The 25846-nt window shown below is 42.2% G+C and overlaps 1 protein-coding gene across 4 annotated transcripts; it reads right to left on the minus strand.

Annotated features, from left to right (window-relative positions):
* Nucleotides 1-638: 638 nt before the first annotated feature.
* On the minus strand, nt 639-25846 carry LOC129821936 (echinoderm microtubule-associated protein-like 2). Of its 4 annotated transcripts, none has more exons than XM_055879694.1 (23): nt 25645-25846; nt 13693-13899; nt 13023-13155; nt 12686-12790; nt 8281-8303; nt 7184-7313; nt 6308-6457; nt 5384-5453; nt 5204-5218; nt 4950-5060; nt 4667-4762; nt 4298-4432; nt 4113-4212; nt 3777-3931; nt 3394-3519; nt 3085-3216; nt 2791-2858; nt 2527-2615; nt 2240-2337; nt 2054-2141; nt 1872-1967; nt 1327-1457; nt 639-1135 (listed from the first exon to the last, which is right to left on the minus strand). In XM_055879694.1, the coding sequence occupies exons 1-23, from the start codon at nt 25715-25717 to the stop codon at nt 1010-1012; spliced, it is 2457 nt and encodes an 818-aa protein (XP_055735669.1). In that variant the 5' UTR covers nt 25718-25846; the 3' UTR covers nt 639-1009. The 4 variants fall into 4 exon arrangements, with proteins under 4 accessions (XP_055735669.1, XP_055735671.1, XP_055735670.1 ...); XM_055879696.1 differs by lacking the exon at nt 25645-25846 and adding an exon at nt 17600-17758; XM_055879695.1 differs by lacking the exon at nt 5204-5218.

The following is a 25846-nucleotide window of genomic DNA, read 5'->3' on the forward strand; positions in this document are numbered from 1 at the left end:
GTGAGGTATTCTGAATAGCTGACAGATTAATTTTAAGCGGGACAGCAATTACTTTGATGCGTAAGTAGGAGTGCAGAGGTTTTTGGTGCAAAACACACCACAAAGTACCTGAAAGTGTATTCACCAACTATGACTACGTTTGAAGTACTGAGTAAAATAGGATTGCAAATGGACAACGATCAAGGACATTGTCTGTTTACCTAGGATTTACAGGAAAAAAACATGACTTCATCCACATGATTGAACCACAGAGGGCAAAACAAAAATAGGACGTTAATGCTGTTTGAGGTTTACTATGACCTTCTTCCTTGCTAATCAGACACGTGTTGACAGGTCACCTCCACAGCAGCCTCATGACCAATATCAACAGGTGACCTTGAGCCTTCAAACAAATAGGTTAAAAGGGATGTTATGGTCGTCAGCATGTCGACAGGAAGTGATACGAGTATACTGTAGTAGATGATCAACTACATACTGGTAGCTCCAAAGCAAGTCAGAAGACCCAAAATGTTTGCAATTCTACATTACATTCAACATGATTATTTAGCGCTACCTTTTAAAGTCGCAGTACACCATTTGAGTCACTGCCTCTGATAGATAGCTCTTTAAATACAGTATCAGAGAATATTCAAACATGATCGGGTTAGAAACTTTATTAAACAAATGAAGGCAATGCACAGCTTAAACTCAGTCCTAAATATGTTTCAAGTGCTACTGTAGGTGCCACACCACATTACAGTTAATATTAGAATAGCACAGCCACTCAGATATACTTCTATAGACCTATGCAACATAAATAGCAGCTACAACTGTGTTTAAATAGTCTTAAATAGGCTCGACATGCTTATTCTCTGAAGTCAGTGCCCCACCTAGTGGCACCTCAGGACAGTACCATCAGACAAACAGGAGTGCAGAGAGAAGAGGGTTAAAGTGGGTGTTTTTATAGGCACAGAAGTGCTGCCCTCTGGAGGGCAGGAGGCGACGGTGGAGACTGATGCAGCAGAGTTGTCTAGGCGACCACCCACTGGAGGATGCTGGTGTCCTTCCCGCCAGTGGAGATCAGGTGACTGTCGTCGTGGAGAAAGGCAACATTGGTCACATGGCTGCTGTGGCCACTGTAGGTATGGCTCGGGGCCTGCATGGCGTGACAAGGGAGACAAACAAAGAGAAGGTTCATAATTCATCCACTGAGGGGCAAATCCTAACTTCCACTTCCGTCAAATGTCCCCTGAATGATTAACTTACATATGTTTAGATGCAAACAAGTTAATTTAAGTGAAAACACTAATATAAAAGCATATAAGATGTAAATGACGACAAGCGTACCCTTGGCTGGGAGCAGGGGTTGGAAAACAAGTGCACTTTGCCAAAGTCGTCAGCAGAGGCCAGCAGGGAGGAGTCATGTGACTTGCACACGGCGTTGATGTCTGTGCCGTCAGCACCGTCGGGCCAAACACCTAGATTGAACCAGCGATGTAGTGGTAAAAAAACAATAGCTGGATAAACTGTGATCGCCAGTCGTGATGAAAAAAGTCACGCTTAAGTGTTTATACTTTCAAAGCATTCTTCCGCAAAAGGTGGGTAGACGGTAAACGCAAGTAAACACTCTACTACTCCACTAGATAGAACCAAACCAGAGGCAGGAAACAATATAGACTCTCACTTGATACAACTGCAAAGACTAACAGCTCCATTTTAAAATGAATGACTGCTGTCACAATCACCAATTTCTAGAGTGACCTGAACCGACTGTTTAAAGAACTAAGTTACAGATGACACATAGAAGTTTAATTTCTTGTCTTTATAAAGCTACAGTCTGGTTTTGCCATCATTACCCCATACCACAAGTGAAACAGGAAGTGGTGACTCACCAAAGACGCTGAAGCCTAGTACACAAGTGGAGGTTGCCCACTCCACATTACGAACTAGGTCCATGCTCGTCACATGTTTGCCACTGGAAGCTTCCCCTTTACCACAAACAGAAGATAAGCTTGAATGTACCACAACACTATAGTTATAGACAGAATTATCCGTCTGGACAAAAGAGACTCACAGAATAGGATCTCGTAGTCTCCTGAGTTGGTTACAATGTATTGGCTGTCGACGGACCAATCCAGGTGGGTGACAAAACTGGAGTGACCCTATGAGGAAAATAAACAAAATCACAAAAATGTTAGTGTAATAGTTTTTAAAACAGGGATTTAATTTCCCCATCAATGGGATTGTCTTTATTACTTACAGTACATTTCCCCACGCGGCTGTACTTCTTGCCATTCTCCGTCACGGCATAGATGTAAACAAAGTTGTCATGGGAACCTACGGCTAGGAAGTTGCCGTCTGAGAGCAGGAGAGTTAGGTTAGTTGTGATTGTGGATGTAGGAGGAGGTGGATAAGAACACTGTATAATCCTGTACCGTTCAGTTCAGACAGATGGCCAGCCATTTGAGATTTTACTTATTGGAGCCATAAACAACATGTATATTTAAGGTGGGATTTATAATATTGGAAATGACTCTTGCACGGTACCTGGGGAGTACTTGACATTAGAGATGATCTCGTTGCCATCAGTGTGCATGTACACCAGGTCTTGTGTGTCAGTGTCCAGCACCAACCACCTACAGACAGGATGAGGAAAGTATAGGAGAGGTTATTTGATGGTGTCATTGCACTGATACTATGAAATCAAATTCCATACCAAATCCTTCATTCTGTCCAATTGAATTGTGCTGTTAGCATTTCATTGTCCAATAAGAGATGATTGTCAAGCCAATGCGTGAGGATCTGAAGTACCTTCCTGTCATGGTCCCCACTGCCAGCACAGCTCCACTGGGATGGAACCCTGCAGAGCGCCCTGGGTCCTGGAAGATGGAGGGAGACATGGAGGATCAACAGGGTGCCCATCACATACAAGTCAGGACAACTACTATGGACTGATGTAAATTCACTAAGCTAGATGTTGCAGGTGCCTTTGTCATTACAGCAAGGTAACCAAGTGCAGATCTGGACCAAGTACAACTCTCTCCTTGAAGCTGGTGTATATTCAAAAGGAGAGTAGCTACAGAGAAGAGTTGGAAGATTGAGCACCTCGGTGGTCTTGCTCCAGAGAGGCTGATGGGAGTTGGTGTCCCATAGGTGGACCTGCTTATCCTGGCCACAAGTCACAAACTGCTCCATGGAAGGATGGATGTCCAGACCCCACAGCTCATCTGTGTGACCCTGAGAGATTAAGAGAGAAGGTGAGATGATAAAGGGTATTGCATGTACAGAAAAAGCAAAATGAGACAGATGAGGAAGAACGGTAAAAGAGGAAGGGAGAGAAGAGAAATATGGGGGTTACAGGTAAAAACATACTTCCTACTGATATGTTACATTGGCAATTGCCAGGTTGTGTACCTGTACTATAGGGTTGAGTGTTTCAGGGAATGAGCCTATAAGGATGGCGTTCTTGGTGGTCCCCACTAACAGCTCCCCCTGCTTCCCCTCAGTCACGGCTCTCACTGGCCCAAACGCCTCAGGCACCTGAGAGAGAGGACACACGACAGCAACAAGCATAAAACTATACATCTCATCTGTCATTCTCAAGTAGAATTCCAGCTGACCAAAGGACACCTATACAGTTAAACACTTGGTCTTTGTAACTGTTATGTGCTAAGGGGAAAAGTCAAGGGAAGCCATGAGCTCAGCAGTCTCGATTTTGGGTCATAAAGAGTACAGTGTGTCCTTATCTGCATAAGGTTTACTCATCCTTCGGTGTCATCCACACCCTCTTCTCTCACCTCCATCTCACTCTGCTTGTTATAGTCGTGGTCCCAAAGCACCATCCTGCGGTCCTTCCCTCCACCGGACACCAGTGTACCATCCTTTAGCACACACAGGGAGAAGATCCCGCCCTCGTGGGCCTTCGCCACCACCCGGCTGATCCGGTTCCCACCTGTCAATCACAAACCGCTGTCAAATAATATGCTTCAAGGAGGGACGTGAGGTGGACTTCTGCGATGTGTACTTTTTTCCTAATAAATTGCTTTCATATAAGAAATGGATGTGTGAATTGAACGACTTGTTGCAGAGCACTAAGCTACAGTGGCTGAGAAGGCTACGGTCTTCAAACAGACCTTTGGCCCAGACGTAGATGTTTCCACTGGAGTCTCCTGTGATGGCGTCTCCGTTCTCAGCAAAGGCCACACACAGCACGTACTTGGGCTTCTCGTTTTTCTGGAAGAAAAGGTTTAACAGTTCCTTTATAATTAAAAAGTTAACAGGAGGCAGAAGTTAAGTTGTCTTTCGCTCATCCACATACATCGAACAGCCCCTGGCGCTTGGTGAGAGTGTTTCCGTCCATGGTCCAGAAGTTCAAGTGGGACTTCCCACAGGTGACGATCAGGTTGTCGTCCATGGGATGGAAGGCTGCGGCCAGCACTGAGTCATTAGAGCACTGGAGGGGATGACAGGAGAATTAGACCCCTGAACTGGCAGACGATGGTGACTGATTGCACCACAGACTACAACACTTATTCATACCCAGCCCTACACTGCTGACGCCTTCACTTTTCTTTATTTATGATCAGTGATCAATCATGACTAGTCTTTATTGCAGTGATATACCATGCAATACCAAATAAAGCAGCTCCCCTCATGCATACTGTAGATAAGTCTGAGGCTTCATCACCTTCACATCCGCCAGCTGCTTCTCCTTCTGCCAGTTCCACACAGACAGGATGTGGTCATTGGCATCGTCGACGGCACAGAGATGAGCACCACCATTCTGTTGAAGAACAGGTATTAGTCAGAGGCATACGTAATCATGTAAATAAATGGCTCTATTTGTTTCAGACAATTTATAGATATTTAACATATACATGCTGGCTATTGTCATGGAACATGTTGTTTTCAAAGTACTAATGAATGACTTTCTCAAAGTTCGGTCTGTAAGCAGGTTGGGGAGGGCTTACCGACTTGGAGAAGGCCACACAGGTGACTGCCCGGTCAAACACGCCCATCCCAATGACATGCAGGGTATTGAGACTGACCGAATCCCACACACGCACATGAGGAGGCAACAGCTGAGAGAGAGAGTGGGTTTGAGAAAGAAATTGGATACAGCGCAGTCATGCATTATAATGAAATATAAATAATATACAATATAAGATGGCCATAAGAGGATATAACAGGTCATTTCTTCAGAAATTGTTGATTTTAAATGTACCTTGCCCTCTAACAGCTGATAATGAAATTAATGAAAGAGAGAGAAAGAGTGGGTCTGAGAGAGAGAAATTGGAACCACTGCAGTCATACATACACTTACATACTACTGTGACCCACATACGATTCCAATAAGAGGTCATTCCTTCAGAATTTAAGAAAATCTGTGATTTTAAAAATGTACCTTGCCATCTTTGGAGGTTCCGGCGACTTGTCCAGTGGCTATGGTGACCATGTCTGGATGGATGCCTAAGCTGTCGGGAAGACAGTACAGTCACAGTGATGTAGCGAGTCATAAGGCCAAGTTAACCTTTCCCACTGTCCTCTGGGGAATTCTTGTGTATTTTTCCCCGTCTCTGTATACAACGGGCTGTAATGCCGTCACAGTCAACTCATTTATTCAGCCCTTTATTAATGACCCATGAAATAAACAGTCAATGATACTTCAAAAAGCAAATAACAGGCCCTACAACAAATGCACTGGTATGAAAAGCCCTTGAAGCATTAGTGCTGTGATAAGTAATAGTTTCATGAACACATTTGCACATTTTGAAGATAAATTCTACATTATTATAGCCACACTAAAAACAGTTCACAATACAAATGAATGAGTATTCTGGTCAGGTGTATCAAAGAGTTAGCTATTACCCAACATGTATGAAAATGATACTGTGCAAGTAGGACATTAACATATACCAGCCCAACCTTTGTTTGCACAGGAGACACTAATCCTCAAACAGGACCTCATTTAAATAAAGTTTATTCTGAATCAATGTGTCATTCAAGGAAGTTCTTGGCAGTTATCCTCGGAAAATGCAAAACTACCCTGCCCCGATTTAAATCAAACAATAGCTGATGATTATCAGACAAAACTGTGAATGCCATCTAGTGTGCAATCACATTTAGCTAAATAAATTCCAGATGACACATCTTGCCTTTTGCATAGCTTATTACGTGCTGCACTAAATGCAGTGGGGCGTCACAATCTGGAGTCAAGGCTAAGAAGAAGAAAAAATGTAATTCCTGAAGAAAAGTTGCTTGCTTGCACCAGTCATCTAAAAGGTTATGGTGGTGGAGCTGCTGAACCAAGCACACCAACTAGCCTTACCATTTGACATCGTCGTTGTGGCCCAGGTAATGTCTTTGCTGCTGTTCCTCCACATTGTAGAGCACCACCACGGAGGCATTGAAGTAGACTATCTCCCCGGTGGGGAGCAGGTAGAGGTTGGAGCGGCAGTCTCTGCCCCTGTAACCATACCTGGCCAACCGAGGGTTAAGGACCACAACAGTAATCCTGTCTGAACAATTATACTGTTGAACAGTAGGAGGCTGATGCAATCTCAGAACTTATGGAAGGGAAGTACAATACAAATCAAAGAAGTTACTCCCCAGAGGCCATAAACTCACACACAAGTAATCAACTATAAAAATAGTAATGTGGTACTATATTCAGGTGTGATGACAGTACTGCAGCACTGAAATGTTCTTTCACAAATGCACATTATAAACTGGGTGGTTCAAGCCCGGAACACTGATTGGCTGAAAGCCGTGGTATATCAGACCGTATACCACAGGTATGACAAAACATGTATTTTTACTGTTCTATTACAGTGGTAACCAGTTTATAATAGCAATAATGCACCTCGGGGGTTTGTGGTATGTGGCCAAACTCCACGTTGGGGCATAAGAACAGCCCTTAGTCGTGGTATATTGGTCATATACACCCCCCCCCCCCCCCCCCCCCCGTGGCCTTATTGCTTAAATATATTTCTGCAGCCATTGTCCATCACAAGCTTTCCCTGCCTCATCTGGGGTGTGATCCCTACTCCAACCCTAGCAAACTGGGAAAAAAAGCAACAAAAACAAGCCTGTTGGAATAGTTCAGGTAGGTTACACCCTGTTTTGTTTTCCGTTTGGTTCGTAGTGAATACACCCCTGTATGCCTTGCAGCACTACTCTCTGTCTGTCAGTGACAGAAGGATACACCCACTGCAGTTTGAGCTTGTGCTCAGGCAGCGCACCCTTGTGGTCCAGTCTGTAGCTGTCCCTCTTCTGGTCAGGCATGTGCATGGTGACTGGCCGACCCCTCAAGAACATCCTCACATAGCCATCCTCTGATGGGGGAGAGAACGGGGAGATAAGAACTTGCAGGAGAGAGAAAGTTTTTTTTTTTTAATGGTGAAACACTTCCTATCTATACCGTTCCTTGCTAGCATGAACGGTAGATAGTGAAATGTAAGTCTTTTGCACATAAGCACGGCAACAAATTCTGTTCCCTCACCCATGTAAGAGGTAGGATTTGTGCGTCAAATCACTGAAGCATGATGGCAAAAGACACAGCTTCAGTGTATGTCATTTCAAACGGTTCTGAAGCTTTGCACAAAAACATGACATTGAGGCACTACAATAACTCAGGGCACCCCATAATACGGTCTCTCTTGGCTGACATAACGGTATATTAAAAACAAATTGCGGTTCTGGTTGGCATTATAGTCCTGCAGCTGCTGTCATAATGCCAGTCAATTGAGCTCATTAACGGAGCAATGTGCTGTCCTTTCTGGGTCTTAGCATGCAGCTCTGTGGTCCCGAATCATCTACCCAAGCACTCAGAGAGGACAAGGGAAAATGCAGGTAATTGGCTTGTTAAAAATGAACACAACCCCAACAAATAACAGACAGGCTATTGGTTGTTGTTTATTGGACATGTTCATCCTTTACTTATCTCACCTCACTTGCTCATATTGTATATAGACTTATTTTTCACTGTATTATTGACTGTATGTTTGTTTTACTCCATGTGTAACTATGTGTTGTTGTATGTGTCGAACTGCTTTGCTTTATCTTGGCCAGGTCGCAATTGTAAATGAGAACGTGTTCTCAACTAGCCTACCTGGTTAAATAAAGGTGAAATAAAAAATAAAAAAATACTTCAGTGCTCATGGATTCCTGTGTAGTAAACTGGTCAATGCTTGAGGTATAAAAAGGGGGTAAAAGAGGTATAAGGTATAAAAGGGTGTTACGAGAGAGGTAAAGGTATGGTAAAGGAATCACACGCAGGCCTGTTGCCGTGCTAAGACGTACCTGCATTGACGGCGCATTCTTTGCTGAAACGAGAAAAAGAGAAGAGTGATTTTCTGAGATGCTGAGATCTGAGATTTTTAAAAACTCATGGTGTTGCTGCAATGGACTAAATTATTCAGTGACCTCATCCTTTATGCCTCTGACTTTTCTATCTACACTAGAACCCATCTACCTGCGCCAGAATGCACGGTGAGCATTATCCAAATAGTCTGCAATAATAAAAAAGTAGTAGTTCATACTGTAGAGCATATAGACAACAAACATTAAATACAGTATTCAAACAATGCGGACGGGAAAATACTGTATTCATGATACAGGAAATACAACTGGTGCCGTGCCATGAAATGGAAAATAAGGCCAGTTACGAGAGAGTGATAGAGAATGAAATAAAGAGCACGAGAGAGTGACAGAGACAGCACAGACAGTCAATATCCTGTTGGGTGGCCTCTCCAGCACTCCCCTACATCAGCTGAAAACCAATGAGTTTCTGTCAAAGCCACTGAAAGGTTGCCTAGCTAGGACAGTTAGAGATTACCATGGCAACACAGTCACAGGAGTGATGGTAAGTAAGATAAGAGAGAAAAGTCTAGGAGGAACATTAATTGCCAATCTGTGCATTTTAACTAATCCGAGAGTATAGAGCAGTAGGTTATTCAGTTTGGAGGAAGACTGGATACAATTACAATACTACTGCAGATTACTTTCTTTGACAGCTTGTCTCATTAAATCATGCTTCAAACTGAAACCGTATTAGTAGTACATATGGGCAAATACCAGTTTGGTTAATCGCAAGGCATAGCACACACTAAGATCCAATACAGATTGACAGACTGAAAACTTGAGGGAAGAAGTGCAAGTAAACGGAGAGGCTTTCATGTTTCTGTCTTTGGCTGAGCATTCATTCACTACAGTGTATTATATCTGGAGCCTGGTTGTTTGTGGGACAACCACAGAGACAGTCGGGGAAGGGCTCTCTTTAAAAAGTAGCCACATAAAGGCCTGTTTGTCTCCCTGTATGCGGCTTTTCAAAAAGAGGAGAGGCCCTGTTGTGTCCAATGTGAGCCGCTGAAAGATCCAAAACCACTAATTAAAGCAAGGCTTGGTGGGAACTGGCAACAGGAAGGCCAGAGAGATAAATAATGGTGTGGCTTGAAAGGCCTCCGACAACGCAGTTTATTTCTTTAAGGTTCCTCAAAACAATAAACCCTGTACCATTTGGTAGAACGTTAATGTTGAAATCTATGAAGTAAATACTAAAGTACCCATTATAACCTACCACCATTAGGCCTACCTAGTAAATTCCAGGTGCTACCCGAATGCAGAGACAAAAATATGCAAATACATCCATAGTCGACTTCAGGTACAGATTGCTGATTCATCTCCTTTAAAAAGATCAAGAGATAGAAAAGTGGACCAACAGGACATCATTCACTCTTCCTCAACCAGTATTTGCATGCACTCAGACCCCTGAATCAAATTTCCCATTCAAATACGTGCAATCTGCTCCTCGTCCTCAGGCTCAGCTATCCCATCAAGCCAGTCTGCAATCAGGGTGCCTCAGTCGAGATGTTTAATGCACGTGGATGAGCAAGAGTGCCAATCAACAGTCATTCTGCAGAGCAAGAGGACTCCGTAATCCAGATAAACAAGCTACCCACCCACCCACAATCCCAATGAAACATTGCAACAGCAAGGGGGGGGAAATTAACCACAGATAGAAAATGGCCATTCTTTTTGGTTTGTTGACTCACACATCCGTAATGCAAACTCGTAAAGGATCTGCCTAAAACTGGAATGGGACAGAACTCCCCTTGGCCTATTCATTGACGCTAACCCTAGTGCATATTCACAAAAGTATCTTCCGTTCGGGGAGGGTTTTAGAGCCCCAACGCTCGGTCTGAATATTAGCATGCATCGCTTGCGGTACAGTTTTGGAAGCATAAGGACCTTATCTTTCATATCAGTGAGATTATTATTATTTTAAACAAAAGGTTAAATTAACTACACACCTTTATATGGTTAGAGTTCCCACACGGCGCTTGTTTACGGAAGACAGAGGCGAACACCTGTGAGTAACGGAAGGAGGACGCCAGAATAGTGTTTCAACTGAAAAAAAAGTGGGCTGCAACTGTGTTACAAATGGTTAAAACAGTGTACAGTAAGTGTATATTTTTGTATTTGTGAAATTATTTTGATGTGATGTTAAAGTAGAGGGCTTTGTGTTTCTAAAACTGTATCGCAAGCGATAATTATTAACGTTTCTAAACGTAAAACAGTGCGTCGGGATTGCCGTTCACATGGTCCCAGCTGATGGCCAATACTTACAGCTGAGAACCCTAGTGATATGACAGAATGTTCCCTTGGGTTCCCCAGAGCAAAGCTCCCCCATGCAAACACTTATGTTCTTAAAGAGACGATACAATGGAAAGGTATTTGTATAGTACGAAAGTAACGTTACTTGCATTTCTTTTTATTTCTTAGTCATGTTATCTATGGCTTTAGTTTGTTGTAAAACGCAATTGGTCTTTGCATCATTCTGGCCTTGTTTCTTTGCTGCCCCTCCCCAAACCCCATTGAAAGATAACGCATCAAAAGGTCCTACATAAGATAAAAACAGTTACTGTTTCCTGTTGGAAAAAAACTATCCATCGACCCAAAATGGCTTGTCAAACAATCACCTTCCTAACTGCAAAATGTTTACGTATTAATTTACCTGGGTGATCTCTTCATGGTAACTTTTCCGTTAGGTAACAGCAGTGTTGGCAATGCGGTTCACACAACAGAACCCTGTCGACAACTACCAAGCTTCCTTGTTGATTCAGTTAACTTTAGCTGTGTCCGGAGTCTGGGCACTTTTTCCACCAATGGGGAGGAACTTCCTGACTGCTGGACCTCCCTTCTGCTCTGTAACCACACCTCCGTTACCTAAGCCCCTGAAATTTGACACCCTCAGCAGAGTGAGCTCATTGAGGGAGTGGACGGACTGACTGTATCCATTTGTCTTTCAAAGCTTAATAGCACCATAAAACCAATCAGATCTTGTTATCTGCTATTCAAACAATGAGCAGGTTGGGGTGTTTCTGTTTGGTATAATCAACCATCCATGCATTTGACTGTGAATACACTGTTCCATCTTCCTTTATTAATCGACTGATGCTGTTAAATACAGTAGCCTACATAACACTGCACCGGACTAAAATTATGAAAGTACATGTTAAAAACACATCAGTAGATCTGAATTTCTATATGTATGTAGACGACATAGAGAGGTCATATGACCTCCACCCGTCTCCTCTCCTCCCTAGACATTACACATACAGGGGTCTAAATGATTCAAGCCAGTCAAACATCCAGCGTCCATTCACCTGCTCTCTCCGTAGAAATACAACACCACGGTGTTACAAAGCAATGCATCAGTGGTGCATTCACACAAGTGTTTAAGGATCATTTGTCATCTGATCTGAACAGCAAGAGGTTAAAAACAACGATCAGTGTCCTAATTTGGACGTCAACAAAACCCCCTGAGACCTTGGCACCTCTACTCTCAGAATACGTCAGCCCGAGGAATAGCTGAGAAGAACACAGACCCACACCATATGTCACCTGTCTGATCGAACAGGGAGAAAGAAAGGGTATTTTATCTGGCAAGTGAGACAGTTACGGCTGCTCAGGATGTGACAAGCTGTCTTGATATTTTCCTCAGAGATCAGAGATGAGCTGTATACCCATTCTCAGATGTTGGGTAGACTTCACAGATGTATAAGGTATGCATGGATGTACAGTACCAGTCAAAAGTTTGGATACACCTACTCATTCAAGGGTTTTTCTTTATTTTTTACTATTTTCTACCTTCTAGAATAATAGTGAAAACATCACAACTATGAAATAACACATATGGAATCATGTAGTAACCAAAAAAGTATTAAACAAATAGAAATATATTTTATATTTGAGATTCTTCAAAGTAGCCACCATTTGCCTTGATGGCAACTTTGCACACTGTAGAAAAATAGTAAAAATAGTAAAAAAAAAACATGGAAAGAGTAGGTGTGTCTAAACTTTTGACTGGTACTGTATATTAACACCGATGTGAGCTACGGACACAGATGTCTTGTGGATAAAAGAGGGACATTGATGTGTGCTAACGGGGAACAAATCATAGTTAACTGTAACACCAAGCTGCCTAAGCATAAACTTATGTGAGAATGCAATGCTAAGTTGCTGCTTTGGTCTTCTCTGGCCAATGACTACATCATTGTCAGTCAGAGGGTTACTTGGCTGCACACTATGCTCTCTCAGTTAGCCAGATGGAGCAGGAGTGTTTGCTGTGTCAGTGTTTTGAGGGTTAGCTGAGTCAGTGTCTGTGTTTAGGGGGCTAGCGGTCTGTGCTGTATCAGACAATCACCTGCTCCTGCCACATGTGGAGCTGCTTGACGAGGTGGTTCTGCTTCTGCTGTCAGACACCATCTCTCTCCTGACCGTGGACAGACGCTCCGTCGACATGCTCTTCCTGGTGGGGGAGAATAAGTGAGAAGGAGAGGAAAAAGACGAGGGGTGGAAAGAGGGGGAGGGTTAAGAGTGAACAAGGATATTGAGAGGGATATGAAATGTCTCCGGTCATAAGTTTGGAGTGCAGACTGTAGATTCAACGCCACACTGCCACCCTAAGGAAGGGCTTGGAAATGCACAATAGAAGCATACCAAGAAAAACAGTATTAGATCCACACATTCGGATGTCTTACCTTTTGATGGACAGCAACACTTCCTTTTTGGGAGAAGAGGGGGAGGAAGGGTATCCCCCCATATGTTTCTGCTGGACATAACCATTGCTGAGAGTGAGAGGCTTGGATGGTAAGGCTTGCAAGAGTTGGCGCACTGGCATCAAAAGAGGGAGAGAAGAATGGTTCAGTAAACAGACCTTTGTTGTTGAAGTTTTTACAAATCAACAGTGCAAATTCTTACCAAAAACTAGATACAGTACATGGTGTATCTCTCCATTGCAAGCTTTAAATACATGTAAAAATATATAAATTGTATCCTGATATTTCTTATATCTCTCAGAAATAGGACAGACATTTCAGAACAAACTTTCTTAAATTATATATTTTTGACTTTCTTTATTCAATGCGTTTCTTTGGGCCAAATTAAATGTTTAATCATAGAATTTTTGTATATATATTTTTGATACTTTAAGGGGCCCTAAAATTCCAAATCAAATAGCTAAATTATCCTGGGTATGAACATCTTAAAACAATTTCACCTGGCTGGCAACCAACACTCTCCACGCCTTGTGCGTCAGGTTTATAATGCAACCTCCTCAGTAGAAGCTTCTAGACTCTCCTATTACAGCTAATACTGTATGTTGACGAGACTACGGTGGTCTAACGTGGTCCCAGGCTCCCAGTCCCTCACCCTTGGTGGGTGCGGCCAAGGTAGGCCTCCTCCCCCCCGCTCCGGCCCCAGGCTGAGTCAGCTCCTCACAACTGCCCAGTCTGCGCAGGGCGTCGGCCAGTGCAGCCTTCAGCAGCTGGATCTCATCCTCCTGCAACTGGACACGCTGCTCCAGGTGCGATAGGCGGTCGTCCACCTCCATGGTGCTGCCCGCAGACACATTGTCATCTGAGAGATAGGGAGAGAGAGTGGGGGTTAGAGGGAGGGGGAGAGACAAAAGAGAGGGAGAAGGAAAAACGGACAGAGACAGAGATGGTGTCAGGGGGATGGAACAAAGATGTTTTGTTGTTCACCCAGTACAAAAGCAGGAATTTGCATAATTCTTCAAGCTTTATGTGTTAGTTTTTGCTAATAAAGATTACACTAGACTACTTCCTTGACAAACAATATGTTGGTCTTAAATTCCTATAGCAAAGAACAAAAATTACAGTGTAGTTCTGATATTAATGAAAAGCAGTATTTGCTTGAAACAGAATTGAGGCCAACCCCGTTTTGAAGACTTTACTCTTTTATGTGTTGTCATTGGCACATTATACCTGACCTCAGTTCTAGCTCCGGCGGCAATTTTGAAAAAGTATATTGTGCTGATTTTATTAGTGCGTTGAACCATGTCGCACGTCGTACTTTAAAAACTCAGTGGATAGTGCGAAAACAATGACGTCATTTCTGACGTCAATTATGCAACTTCGCCAGCTAGACCGTAACCTCTTGTCCTTCACTGGGATGACATCATTTGGCTGTCCAATTTAATCCTCTGTTCCAGCTCAAATGCTTAACTGTGCAATATCAGATAGGATGCCCTGTAACTGGCAAGGCCTGACAATTCTTTCAAATGTCTTTCAACAAAACAATGCAGTTAAAACAGATTTTGTGACAATGTAACAGAATGCTGTACATACATTATAATGTTGAGTTGACGACTGTTTGCCACTTGACAAAATTCCAGTGCTTCTTATCATTATATCCCATTCAATGGTGGAAAAAGTACTCAATTGTCATACTTGAGTAAAAGTAAAGATACCTTTAAACTTCTTAAGTATAGGGGGCAGTATTTTCGTTTTTGGCTAAAAAACGTACTCATTTGAAACTGCCTATTTCTCAGCCCCCGAAACTAGAACATGCATATAATTGTCAGATTAGGATAGAAAACACTCTAAAGTTTCCAAAACTGTCAATTTTTTGGGGGGAAACCTCTCTGTTTTTATGCATCCCTATCACCCATTTAAAGGGATATCAACCAGATTCCTTTTTCTATGGCTTCCCTAAGGTGTCAACAGCCTCTTGACACAGTTTCAGGCTTTTATTTTGAAAAATGAGCGAGAACGATCACATTGCGTAAGTGGATAGGTGGGGGCTCTCAGAGTGAGTTTTGCGCAACAGAGAAAGGCGGCCATTGTTACTCCCGGTCCTATTGAAAAACCAACACTCCCGGTTGATATATTATCAAATAGATATTTGAAAAACAACCTGAGAATTGATTATAAAAAACGTTTGACATGTTTCTGTGGACATTATGGGTATTAACTGGAATTTTCGTCTGCGTTGTCGTGACCGCTCTTTCCTTTGGATTTCTGAGCATAATGCACCAAACGAACGGAGGTATTTGGATATAAAAATAATCTTTATGGAACAAAAGGAACATTTGTTGTCTAACTGGGAGTCTCGTGAGTGAAAACATCCGAAGATCATCAAAGGTAAACGATTCATTTGATTGCTTTTCTGATTTTCGTGACCAAGTTACCTGATGCTAAGTGTACTTAATGTTTTGTCGAGCGATCGATAAACTTACACAGGTGGATTAACAAAAGGCTAAGCTGTGTTTTGCAATATTGCACTTGTGATTTCATGAATATGAATATTTTCTAGTAATATTATTTGACTGTGGCGCTATGCTATTCAGCGTTGCTGATGACAATTATCCCGATACCGGGATGGGTGGTTCAGAAAGGTTAATAGAAAATGACTCAAGTAAAAATGAAAGTCACCCAGTAAAATACTACTTGAGTAAAAGTCTAAAAGTATTTGGTTTTAAATATACTTAAGTATCAAAAGTAAAAGTATAAATAATTTCAAGTTCCTTATATTAAGCAAACCAGACGGCACAATTTTTATTTTATTTTTATTGACAGATAGCCAGGGGCACACTCCAGCAAACGAAGCATTTGTGTGTAGTGAGACCGCCAGGTCAGAGGCAGTATGGATGACCAGGGATGTTCTCTCGATAAGTGTGTGAATTGTACAATGTTCCTGTCAAAATGTAAGTACATTTAGGTGTCAGGGATAATGTATTATCTTTAGGAATGTGGTGAAGTAAAAATAAAAGCTGCAAAAATATCAATAGTAAAGTAAAATACAGATACCCAAAAAAACTACTTAAGTACTGTAGTGCCTTAAAGTATATTTACTCAAGTACTTTACACCACTGATGCCATTCAAATGACCAAGAGCCATTGTTAGATGAATGTGTCTTTGGAGAAGGATATGCAGTACTACCAGCAACATTTCTTAGTATAATGCTGCCCTGACTGACATGCCTATTTACTCTGCCTGTAACATGCCTGACTCAGTAGAACCAATTATCTCATCTCTCAGTCAGAAAGATTGTGGAAGAACACACACTCAAATTGGGCATAGTTGACAGTTTGACTTTAAAAATCCCAACATCTGTTAGATGTTTTTGATTCAGCAGGAGGGGAAATGAAACAACATGTCAAACTCAAATCAAATCAACGTTTATTTGTCACGTGTGCCGAATACAACAGGTGTAGACCTTACATTGAAATGCTTACTTACAGGCTCTAACCAATAGTGCAAGAAAGGTGTTTGGTGAAAGGTGAACAATAGGTAAGTAAAGAAATAAAACAACAGTAAAAAGACAGGCTTTATACAGTAGCGAGGCTACATACAGACACCGGTTAGTCAGGATGATTGAGGTAGTATGTACATGTAGATATGGTTAAAGTGACTATGCAGATATGATGAAAAGAGAGTAGCAGTAGCGTAAAAAAGGGGTTGGCGGGTGGCGGGACACAATGCAGATAGCCCGGTTAGCCAATGTGCGGGAGCACTGGTTGGTTGGCCCAATTGAGGTAGTATGTACATGAATGTATAGTTAAAGGGACTATGCATACTGGATACTCCGACATAACAAATACCTACTCCGACATACATAAACAAATACCCATTTACTTGGCTGACGCTGTCAATTAACCATGGCGTGCTTTATAACCTTAGTCACAATTTGAAATTTGCTGAGTAAAAGCATTGATAAGATTTAAATCGCCTCTGCAGTTAATGTCAATTACACTGCCTCTGAACGGCCTAGGTACAAAACAACCACATCTCCGGATGTTCACTCCACCCATCCCCATGTCAAAAAAAAAACCTGTTTGAATTGTTTCTGGTAATGAATTAAGTGTGATCATTCATTCATTTATACCTACCTAATTTTTCAACAACGTTTCCACAGGAATGCCATCCAATTACTTTGTTAATGAAACAACCTTCACCCTCGCACTTTACACGCAGTAGCTGTCCGACAGACTGCAGGCTTATGATGCGTACTCAATAACTTTCTCTTTATTGCCTCCAGCAGATGACACAGCACAGGCAAAGGACAGCTACAGCTAGCACAGTTAAAGCAGGTGGCAGCTGTGTAAAAAAAAAAAAGCATGGCTACTAATGATATAATTTGAAAATGACTAAATGGGGAGAGGGAATGGGAGGGGAGGAGGGAAGGTTAGCTCTATGGCGTAAGGTGGAGAGGGATGAACCCCTGTGTGATGCGAGAGGACAATGGAGGTCAGGGCGAAAAGCAAAGCCTGCTGAAATATTCATTGGGCTCTGGAGTCTGCTTGCCTTCCCCTACCTGTCATGCTCAGTCACTCAACCAGTCAGCCAGTCACTCAGTCAGTCTGACAGCCTGCTCTTCTCTCCTTAGCTCTCTTGGGGGGTCCCGGGATGCCAAGGATGGGCTTCTTTCTGATGTAGGGTTTTCCCCTCGTCTCTTCTACAGCCAGTGCCTGTTCTGCCTCTCTCTCCCTGGACCAACCCCTCCCTCCTTCTACTTATTCTCCTCCTCCTTTCTAGAAGTACATGCGGCTCACAAAGAGACAGGCGAGTCACTGTTTGTAACAGGACACTGCTCCCGGCAGTCCTGCCTCCACAGCGGCAGCAGCAGTGGATGCAGCCCGAGGCTGGCTTGGCTGCGGGCCAGACATTTACACCGCTGCAGAAACAGCCAGGCACAACCAGGAAGTGAGACCGCAGTGGGTGGGATCCGAGTCTCCTCCATTCATGACACACAAATGCACCCATGCACACGCGCATACACACACAGAGAGAGAGAGAGAGAGAGAGAGATAAATGTGAATGTGCTCACATCAGGCACACCATGGCATGGCTGGAATCATACTGTACATAATATCATTGACAGAATGACAGACACAATTCAGCCCCCTGCCTTCATCTCCAAGGAAGTCACTGAGGTCTTCTCTATCAATAACACACACACACACACACACACACACACACACACACACACACACACACACACACACACACACACACACACACACACACACACACACACACACACACACACACACACACACACACCACTGGGACCAGGGTCTACATGAGTAACAATGTGAGCAAACCCTAGAGAGGGCATCGTACTACCTGCTGTTACACCATGTGAGCCAATGGTTAATACACCTAAACGCTGACCTGTAGGTATTAGATTTCATGACAGATGAGCCATGATTGTTGCATGCAGTCTGAGGCAGTCAATAACACAAATGGGCCAGATGGTCACAAGTTAGTGTATTTACCTTTGCAAGCCTTTTACTATCTATTGTTTGCATTCATGATAATCAATAGCTTGTTGTGGGATAAAATACACCTGTACACAATTGCTATCTCAACTGTTAAAGTGCTTAACCTATAGTGACTGTAGGAGCTAAACTGTCACCGTCACCACCAGCACCAGACCATTCAGAGTCCAGACTAGAGCTTTGGTCACAGACACAAAGGCAGCAACCAATCTACAGTAAAGGTCAACCCTGACCAAGATGGCTCCAAAGTCAATTCTACCTCCCTTTGGCAGAGAAGCTGAGCTGCTCCCCTCCGTATTCCACCGTCTGGGGTGATCTGCAGCCTGGAACCGATCCTAAGTCTGCAGCACATCCAGGCTACCCAGCTAGCACATTTGGTTCTTTGGAAGTCGTGGGTACATATGTTTTTGGTTTCACATTGGTTGCAGGAACGAAGCCATATGTTTCATGACCTGGTAAAACTGATCCCTTTTAAAATGTTTTTTCCTCTTCTGGGAACGTTTACTTTTAGTTTGCTGTGAGGTTCTGAGAATGTTTTAATCTGGTTCCTTTATTTTACTGCACCTATCTGGTGTATGTGACAATCAAACATCATGTATGTGACAAAAAAATTGTTTTAATAATGCTCTGAGAACAGAAATGATAGATTATGTAGAGGTTTAACTTCATTAAACTTCCTTTTTTAAATAGGACTTTTGATAACACTGCGAGCTTATTTGAGGTGATTTTTTTTTTTAAACTTCGAGCACAGATAGGACACATGGAAATTCATTACCTTTGGCATTATTCATGCAAACATTTTTTTTTTTTTATAGCAACACAGTATCAGTGAGATTTAAACCTATAATCTTCTGTTCTCTAGCCATGGGAATTAGTCAACTGAGCCACCAGGATGGAGCTAGCATACCTTGTTTTTTTAAGCATACAAAACTGTTCATTCTTAGTATTTTCAAACAGACCCCATTTTAAAAGAAACTAGCAATCATTAAAGATCAGGTGTGGCCAATTAGTGGGCACGGGACAACACACCTAAAGGAAAACACCAAAGCGATATTTTGGCATTTGTTTGATTAGTCCATTGTTGATATAGTCCCAAAGTGTTTTACAGGTCTTGACATAGATTTTCAACCAGATTTAAGTCAAACTGTAACTCGGCCACTCAGGAACATTCCCAGTCTTCTTGGTAAGCAACTCCAGTGCATATTTGGCCTTGTGTTTCAGGCTATTGTCCTGCTGAAAGGTGAATTCATCTCCCAGTGTCTGGTGGAAAGCATACCGAACCAGCTTCTACTCTAGGATTTTGCCTGTGCTTAAGGTCCATTATGTTTCTTTTTATATCCTGAAAAACTCCCCAGTCCTTAACGACTACAAGCATATCCATAACATGATGCAGCCACCACTATGCTTGAAAATATGGAGAGTGGTACTCAGAAATGTGTAGTATTGGATTTGCCCCAAACATAACACTTTCTATTCAGGAAAAAAAGTAATTACTTTGCCACATTTGTTGCAGTATTACTTTGGTGTCTTGTTGCAAACAGTATGCATGTTTTGAAATATTTGTATTCTGTACAAATACACTCTGTGAATTAGGTTAGCTTTGTGGAGTAAGTACCATTCTTCTATCACAGCCATTAAACTCTGTAACTGTTTTAAAGTCACCATTGGCCTCATGGTGAAATCTCTGAGTGGTTTCCTTCCTCTCCGGCAACTGAGTTAGGAAGGACGCCTGTATCTTTGTAGTGACTGAGTGTATTGATACACCATCCAAAGTGTAATTAATAACTTCACCATGCTCAGTGATATTCAATGTCTGTTTAGTTGTTTTACCCATCTACCAATAGATGCGGTTCTTTGCGAGGCATCGGAAATCCTCCATGGTCTTGGTGGTTGAATCTGTTTGAAATTCACTGCTCGACTGAGGGACCTTACAGATAATTGTATGTGTGGGGTACAGAAATTAGGTATTAGTCATTCAAAAATCATTTTAAACACTATTATTGCAGACAGAGTGAGTCCATGCAACGTATTATGTGTCTTGTTAAGCACATTTTTACTCCTGAACTTATTTTAGGCCATAACAAAGGGGTTGAGTACTTATTGACTGAAGATATTTCAGCTTTTCATTTATTACATTTGTAAATAAAATCGAAAAACATAATTCCACTTTGACATTATGGGGTATTGTGTGTAATCTAAATGTAATACATTTTCAATTCAGGCTGTAACACAAACAAATTTGGAAAAAGTAAAGGGGTGTGAATACATTCTGAAGACACTGTACATAAGACAGAAGGTTACTTCTGCAAAAACGAAAGTAGGGTAGTTGGTCGGAGTGGATAGTGTTAGCTAAGATGATTGTTGAAAAAATATTACATATGGAAACGCTGCAGTGTTTCTACAATATTTTCAAAAACATCAGATATGACACAGGTTTTCTTTTGAGAACTTTCCCGAAATTCAGGCTGTCATAATTGCTATTGTTGGTGAATGTGTTTCAGGTACAGCATCAGTGTCTACATTGTCAACAACCTTTCAGTATTCAGATTACAACACGGAAGAGAAATTCTGCCCAATGGGGGGGGGGGGGGGGGGGGGGAATTTTAGCTGCGGACATTGTTGTTCTATAGCAGTTAGATAGCTGAATGAAACGTGCATTTGTTACTATCATTATGTTGTTCCTTGTTCAAATGCAAACATCATAACTGTCAGTGGTGTTGTTTAATTTCAATTTAACATTATGGATTTTTTTTAAATTATGAATTAATCAAGAAGCATAATACAAAGTTAGATTTGTACTTTGTTACAGTAGACAACAGAACAATGATACATGGAAAGTTATACAGCTAATAGCAGATAAACAGTTGTACTGATAAATACAAGTCAATAAGAAATATTTACAGTGACAACAGTGTATTTATCCTACTCCTGCTCCTTAACTCCCAATCACTGTCTACAGCTTAGACGAGGTTAGACGGTCAGATTAAACCAACCACATCCCCAGCTAGCCTAGCTCATAAGCTGTTTCAAATCAAACGGGAACAACTCACTGTACTTCACTTTAGAGAGAATGTTTCTGTTTAAACCAGGGAATGCTGTGAACTCTCTGCCTGGTTGGGTTTTAACAGCTCTGCCTCCCTGACAACCTCCACAAAGGCTAGAATGTCCCCGGTCTGGCGACCAGCATGATGGATGCCACGAGACTTTGATGCCTCTAACTCAGCGTCTGTAGTGTCCATCATGTCCTAGACAACAATGGACTTGCTAATCCTGTATGTTGCTTGCTCAGTCATGTTTGGACCCAGGCCCTTCAAAAAATGACTTCAAGAAGCTGAGGTGTTCCAGGTGTAAGTCAAGAGGGATATTCTTTCCCTTCACATTCTAGAACCTGTTCCAGGTAAGACTGTGTGCCAACCGAAGGGAAAGAGTGGCAATGACTTGCAAGGTCAGTAGAAGGGTACTGTAGGCATATTGGCTATGACCATAGGCCTTGTAGAACAACAGAGCTACAGTGTATAACCACAACAGCATCTCTCCATCTCCCTACATGTTGGACAGGAAGAAGCCAAAGCTGAGTTTTGCCTCAGTATGTTGGTTTTTGTGGTCCTCCTCACTAGACTTGGGCGTATTCGATACTGAAACGATTTACCATTTAAGAACCAAATGGAAGCAAACAGAGCAAACGGAACGAAACGGGGAGGGACCTACCTGTTTATGTCCAATAGAATGTCCAGTGAATGTCCAGAATTAGAATTTCCATTGGAGTAAACAGTTTGTTGCAAAATGTTTTGCAACAGACTAAACATTTTGCAACAGAATTGGCATAATGATTAAACCCCTGGTTGCATCTGGCACTGAATCCACTACCAAGTCATGATGTTCTTTCTCATGGTTCTCCCTTGCTTTTCTGTATGAGTAAAAGACAAACTGCAACCTGGCATAAGGCATGAGAGATGCTTCCTCTGTAGAGGTTGGCCCCTGGACATATTTCTGACACCGGTTGCAATGTCAGTGATGTCACCAAACATGATGAATCTGTCCATGATTTGTGACACAGAGGCAAGCAGCCAGCTCCTTTTTACATCAGGTGAACCACTAATGATGTGGTCGGGAATTAAACAGTCTGGGACATCTGTTAATACAAATTCAAAAAAGTGTTTTTTTATTTTGTTATTTTTTATTTAACCAGGTAGGCAAGTTGAGAACAAGTTCTCATTTACAACTGCGACGTGGCCAAGATAAAGCAAAGAAGTTCGACACATATAACAACACAGAGTTACACATGGAGTAAAACAAACATACAGTCAATAATACAGTAGAAAAATAAGTCTATATACAATGTGAGCAAATGAGGTGAGATAAGGGAGGTAAAGGAAATAAATAGGCCATGGTGGCGAAGTAAATACAATATAGCAATTAAAACACTGGAATGGTAGATTTGACAGTAGATGAGTGTGCAAAGAATAAATACTGGGGTGCAAAGGAGCAAAATAAATAAATACAGTAGGGGAAGAAGGTAGTTGTTTGGGCTATTTATAGATGGGCTATGTACAGGTGCAGTGATCTGTGAGCTGCTCTGGCAGCTGGTGCTTAAAGCTAATGAGGGAGATAAGTGTTTCCAGTTTCAGAGATTTTTGTAGTTCGTTCCAGTCAATGGCAGCAGAGAACTGGAAGGAGAGGCGGCCAAAGGAGGAATTGGCTTTGGGGGTGACAAGTGAGATATACCTGCTGGAACGCGTGCTACGGGTGGGTGCTGCTATGGTGACTAGCGATAATAAGTAATAACGACAATGATAAATACATATTAGTTAATGCAATAGACATGACAAAAGAACAATGATATTTCAAAAACATCATAAAAAATTTAGAATATCATGGTAAACCATTTGTAAAGGTACCATCTCATTGTTTTCTATGATAAAAATATATTCTCAGATATGTTGGACATTTTCAAGTATTTCATTTTTACTTATGCACTACTAGCTAGCTAAATGTTAGTTAAACTACTAGCTAGTTAAATGTTCAACATAGCGTGGACTTAATTGATATCAAATTATGTATAGTTACCATTTGCATGTAACGTGAACCTCCTCCACAACAATCCTCATGAGGTTCTCAATACACTGTTGATGGCAGCATTTTCCACCACTTGTTGTTCAGCAACCAAGACTCTGGGTCACTGAAAACCTGGCAACGTCCATGGATCCCCAGCAGTGATCCCCAGCTTCACAACCTCTCTGATCTGGTCCTCCATGAAGGGCGACAACAACGAATATTGGGTTCTCGATCCACAGATTATTAGAGGATGCTGATTGGTCCGGCCATACGGTGGATAGAAGGGAGGGGCTCAAACGGTTTGACTCTTGTCGAGGCCAGACTGTATTCGTGTAGCGAAACATAATGTAAGCTTGTGTAACGGATGTGAAATGGCTAGCTAGTTAGCAGTGGTGCGCGCTAATAGCCTTTCAATCGGTGACGTCACTTGCTCTTAGACCTTGAAGTAGTGGTTCCCCTTGCTCTGCAAGGGCCGTGGCTTTTGTGGAGCGATGGGTAACGATGCTTCGTGGGTGACTGTTGTTGATGTGTGCAGAGGGTCCCTGGTTCGCGCCCGGGTCAGGGCGAGGGGACGGACTAAAGTTATACTGTTACACTTGCGAGGTCAAGATGGTTCGTAAGAGGCTAGAACATTACAAACATTGAAATTAGATGTAACCATATTTGATATTTTAGGAAACGTTCTGTTAAAGTAATGAAAAACCAAGAAATTAATGTTTTTTTTTTAGGTCAATTTACTTAAATGTGCTGAGAATGTTCCAAAGCCAAGCAACTATCCTGCGCCATTCCCAGAAAGTTGTGGGAAGGCTGTATGCAAAATAACCATAGGACAACCACACTCTCACCAAGCTCTAAGAAACATATGGTTCTTAGAACATTATGTGCTAACTGGGTAGGCATTGGCCATGGGAGACCCTGGCAGGACACCCAGGCTGGGTACTGGGCATACCAGACCCTGCCATGGGAATTATCTACCCAGGCTTACAGGGTCAGGACAGCCTGGACATTTGAACAGATGACATGTCTCTCTCCATGTCTGTCCACCTGTCACTGAATATGATTTTATAGTAGGCTATCTTCTACTTATAGGCTATATGTAGCCCAATACACAGAACCTCTGAGTTTCACAGATTTTTGTTTAGCAATACATTGAAAACCTTGCAAGTCTATTTCGGTATGCTACACGTCCTATCAAATATCCTATGTTCACTCTCACACTGCTTACATGGCAAACGAGGTGTTGATGCATAAGTGGATTTGTGAACTATGTGAAAATGCATTGGATAGCATGGGTGCATAAAATATAAATAAATACTTTAGAGTAAAAGACATTACCTATAGTGTGTTTGTTTTCTTCTCACACAGTGGACACTGGACATGCATGAACCTGGTCTTGTGATGTGGCCAGTTACAGCATCATTGCATCAGCTTTTCTTTGATTAGCTGTAATGTTATGATCGCTCTTCACAGTCATGTCCAGCCCCTGCTGCCCCTCAAAAATTGAACACCATTCTCAAATTTATAACACAGCGAGATGAAGCCACAACAGTGTACTTCATCTGTCACTCTTCTCTTGAAGGCAATTCAACTTAATCTGAAACAGTGAAACCATAATATGCAAATAGTTCCACTATTAAATATCATAGAGATAGCCTATCTGTTTCCCCCCAGCCGGATATTTTACATATAGTCAAAGAGGGTTGGCAGGTCGACCATAGGCTACACCAGAGCCATATATGTTTCTAAATACATGGCTCTGGGTTACACCTATCAATCACAAAATAACAGTGAGTGAACATGAAGTTCATGACAGCCTGCTCTATGATGGATGGATAGATCCTAGATCATTTCTAACGATGCAAGCTAATATTCTATTCAACAATCTGTAGCTCGAGGCACATCTCTGTTTCGTGTAAACTGGTATGAAACCTGCAAACAGGTGCATGAAACCTGCAAACAGGTGCACGGAAACCTAGTCCCACCACCGTCGACTTAGATGCCACCAAGTCAAAGGTGAACTCACCATTGCAGTACTGGAGAAGGAGTGAAGTGGTATCATAAAGGTTCCCACATGATGAAGCGATCCTCTCCGACATTTCTTTCTTTTCAAACAGACCCGTCACTTCCCCTTTCTTGCAGCCTCCTTATCCACACGTCTTTCCACCCCACTTCTCCACATCCAGAAACCCTCAACACCTTTCGCTGTTTGTCGCTCACCAGCCAGA

Source organism: Salvelinus fontinalis, chromosome 24 (genome assembly GCF_029448725.1).
Source record: "Salvelinus fontinalis isolate EN_2023a chromosome 24, ASM2944872v1, whole genome shotgun sequence".
In the NCBI taxonomy this organism is placed as follows: Eukaryota; Metazoa; Chordata; class Actinopteri; order Salmoniformes; family Salmonidae; genus Salvelinus; species Salvelinus fontinalis.

Excerpts from the sequence above, each read along its gene's own strand:
- LOC129821936 (XM_055879694.1), bottom strand. The coding sequence starts at position 25,717 with ATGTCGGAGAGGATCGCTTCATCATGTGGGAACCTTTATGATACCACT. Across the intron at positions 7,314-8,280 it reads AGAATGCGCCGTCAATGCAG|AGGATGGCTATGTGAGGATG; the intron begins GTACGTCTTAGC and ends CTCCCCCATCAG. Across the intron at positions 6,458-7,183 it reads AAGCTCAAACTGCAGTGGGT|GTATGGTTACAGGGGCAGAG; the intron begins GTATCCTTCTGT and ends TCGGTTGGCCAG.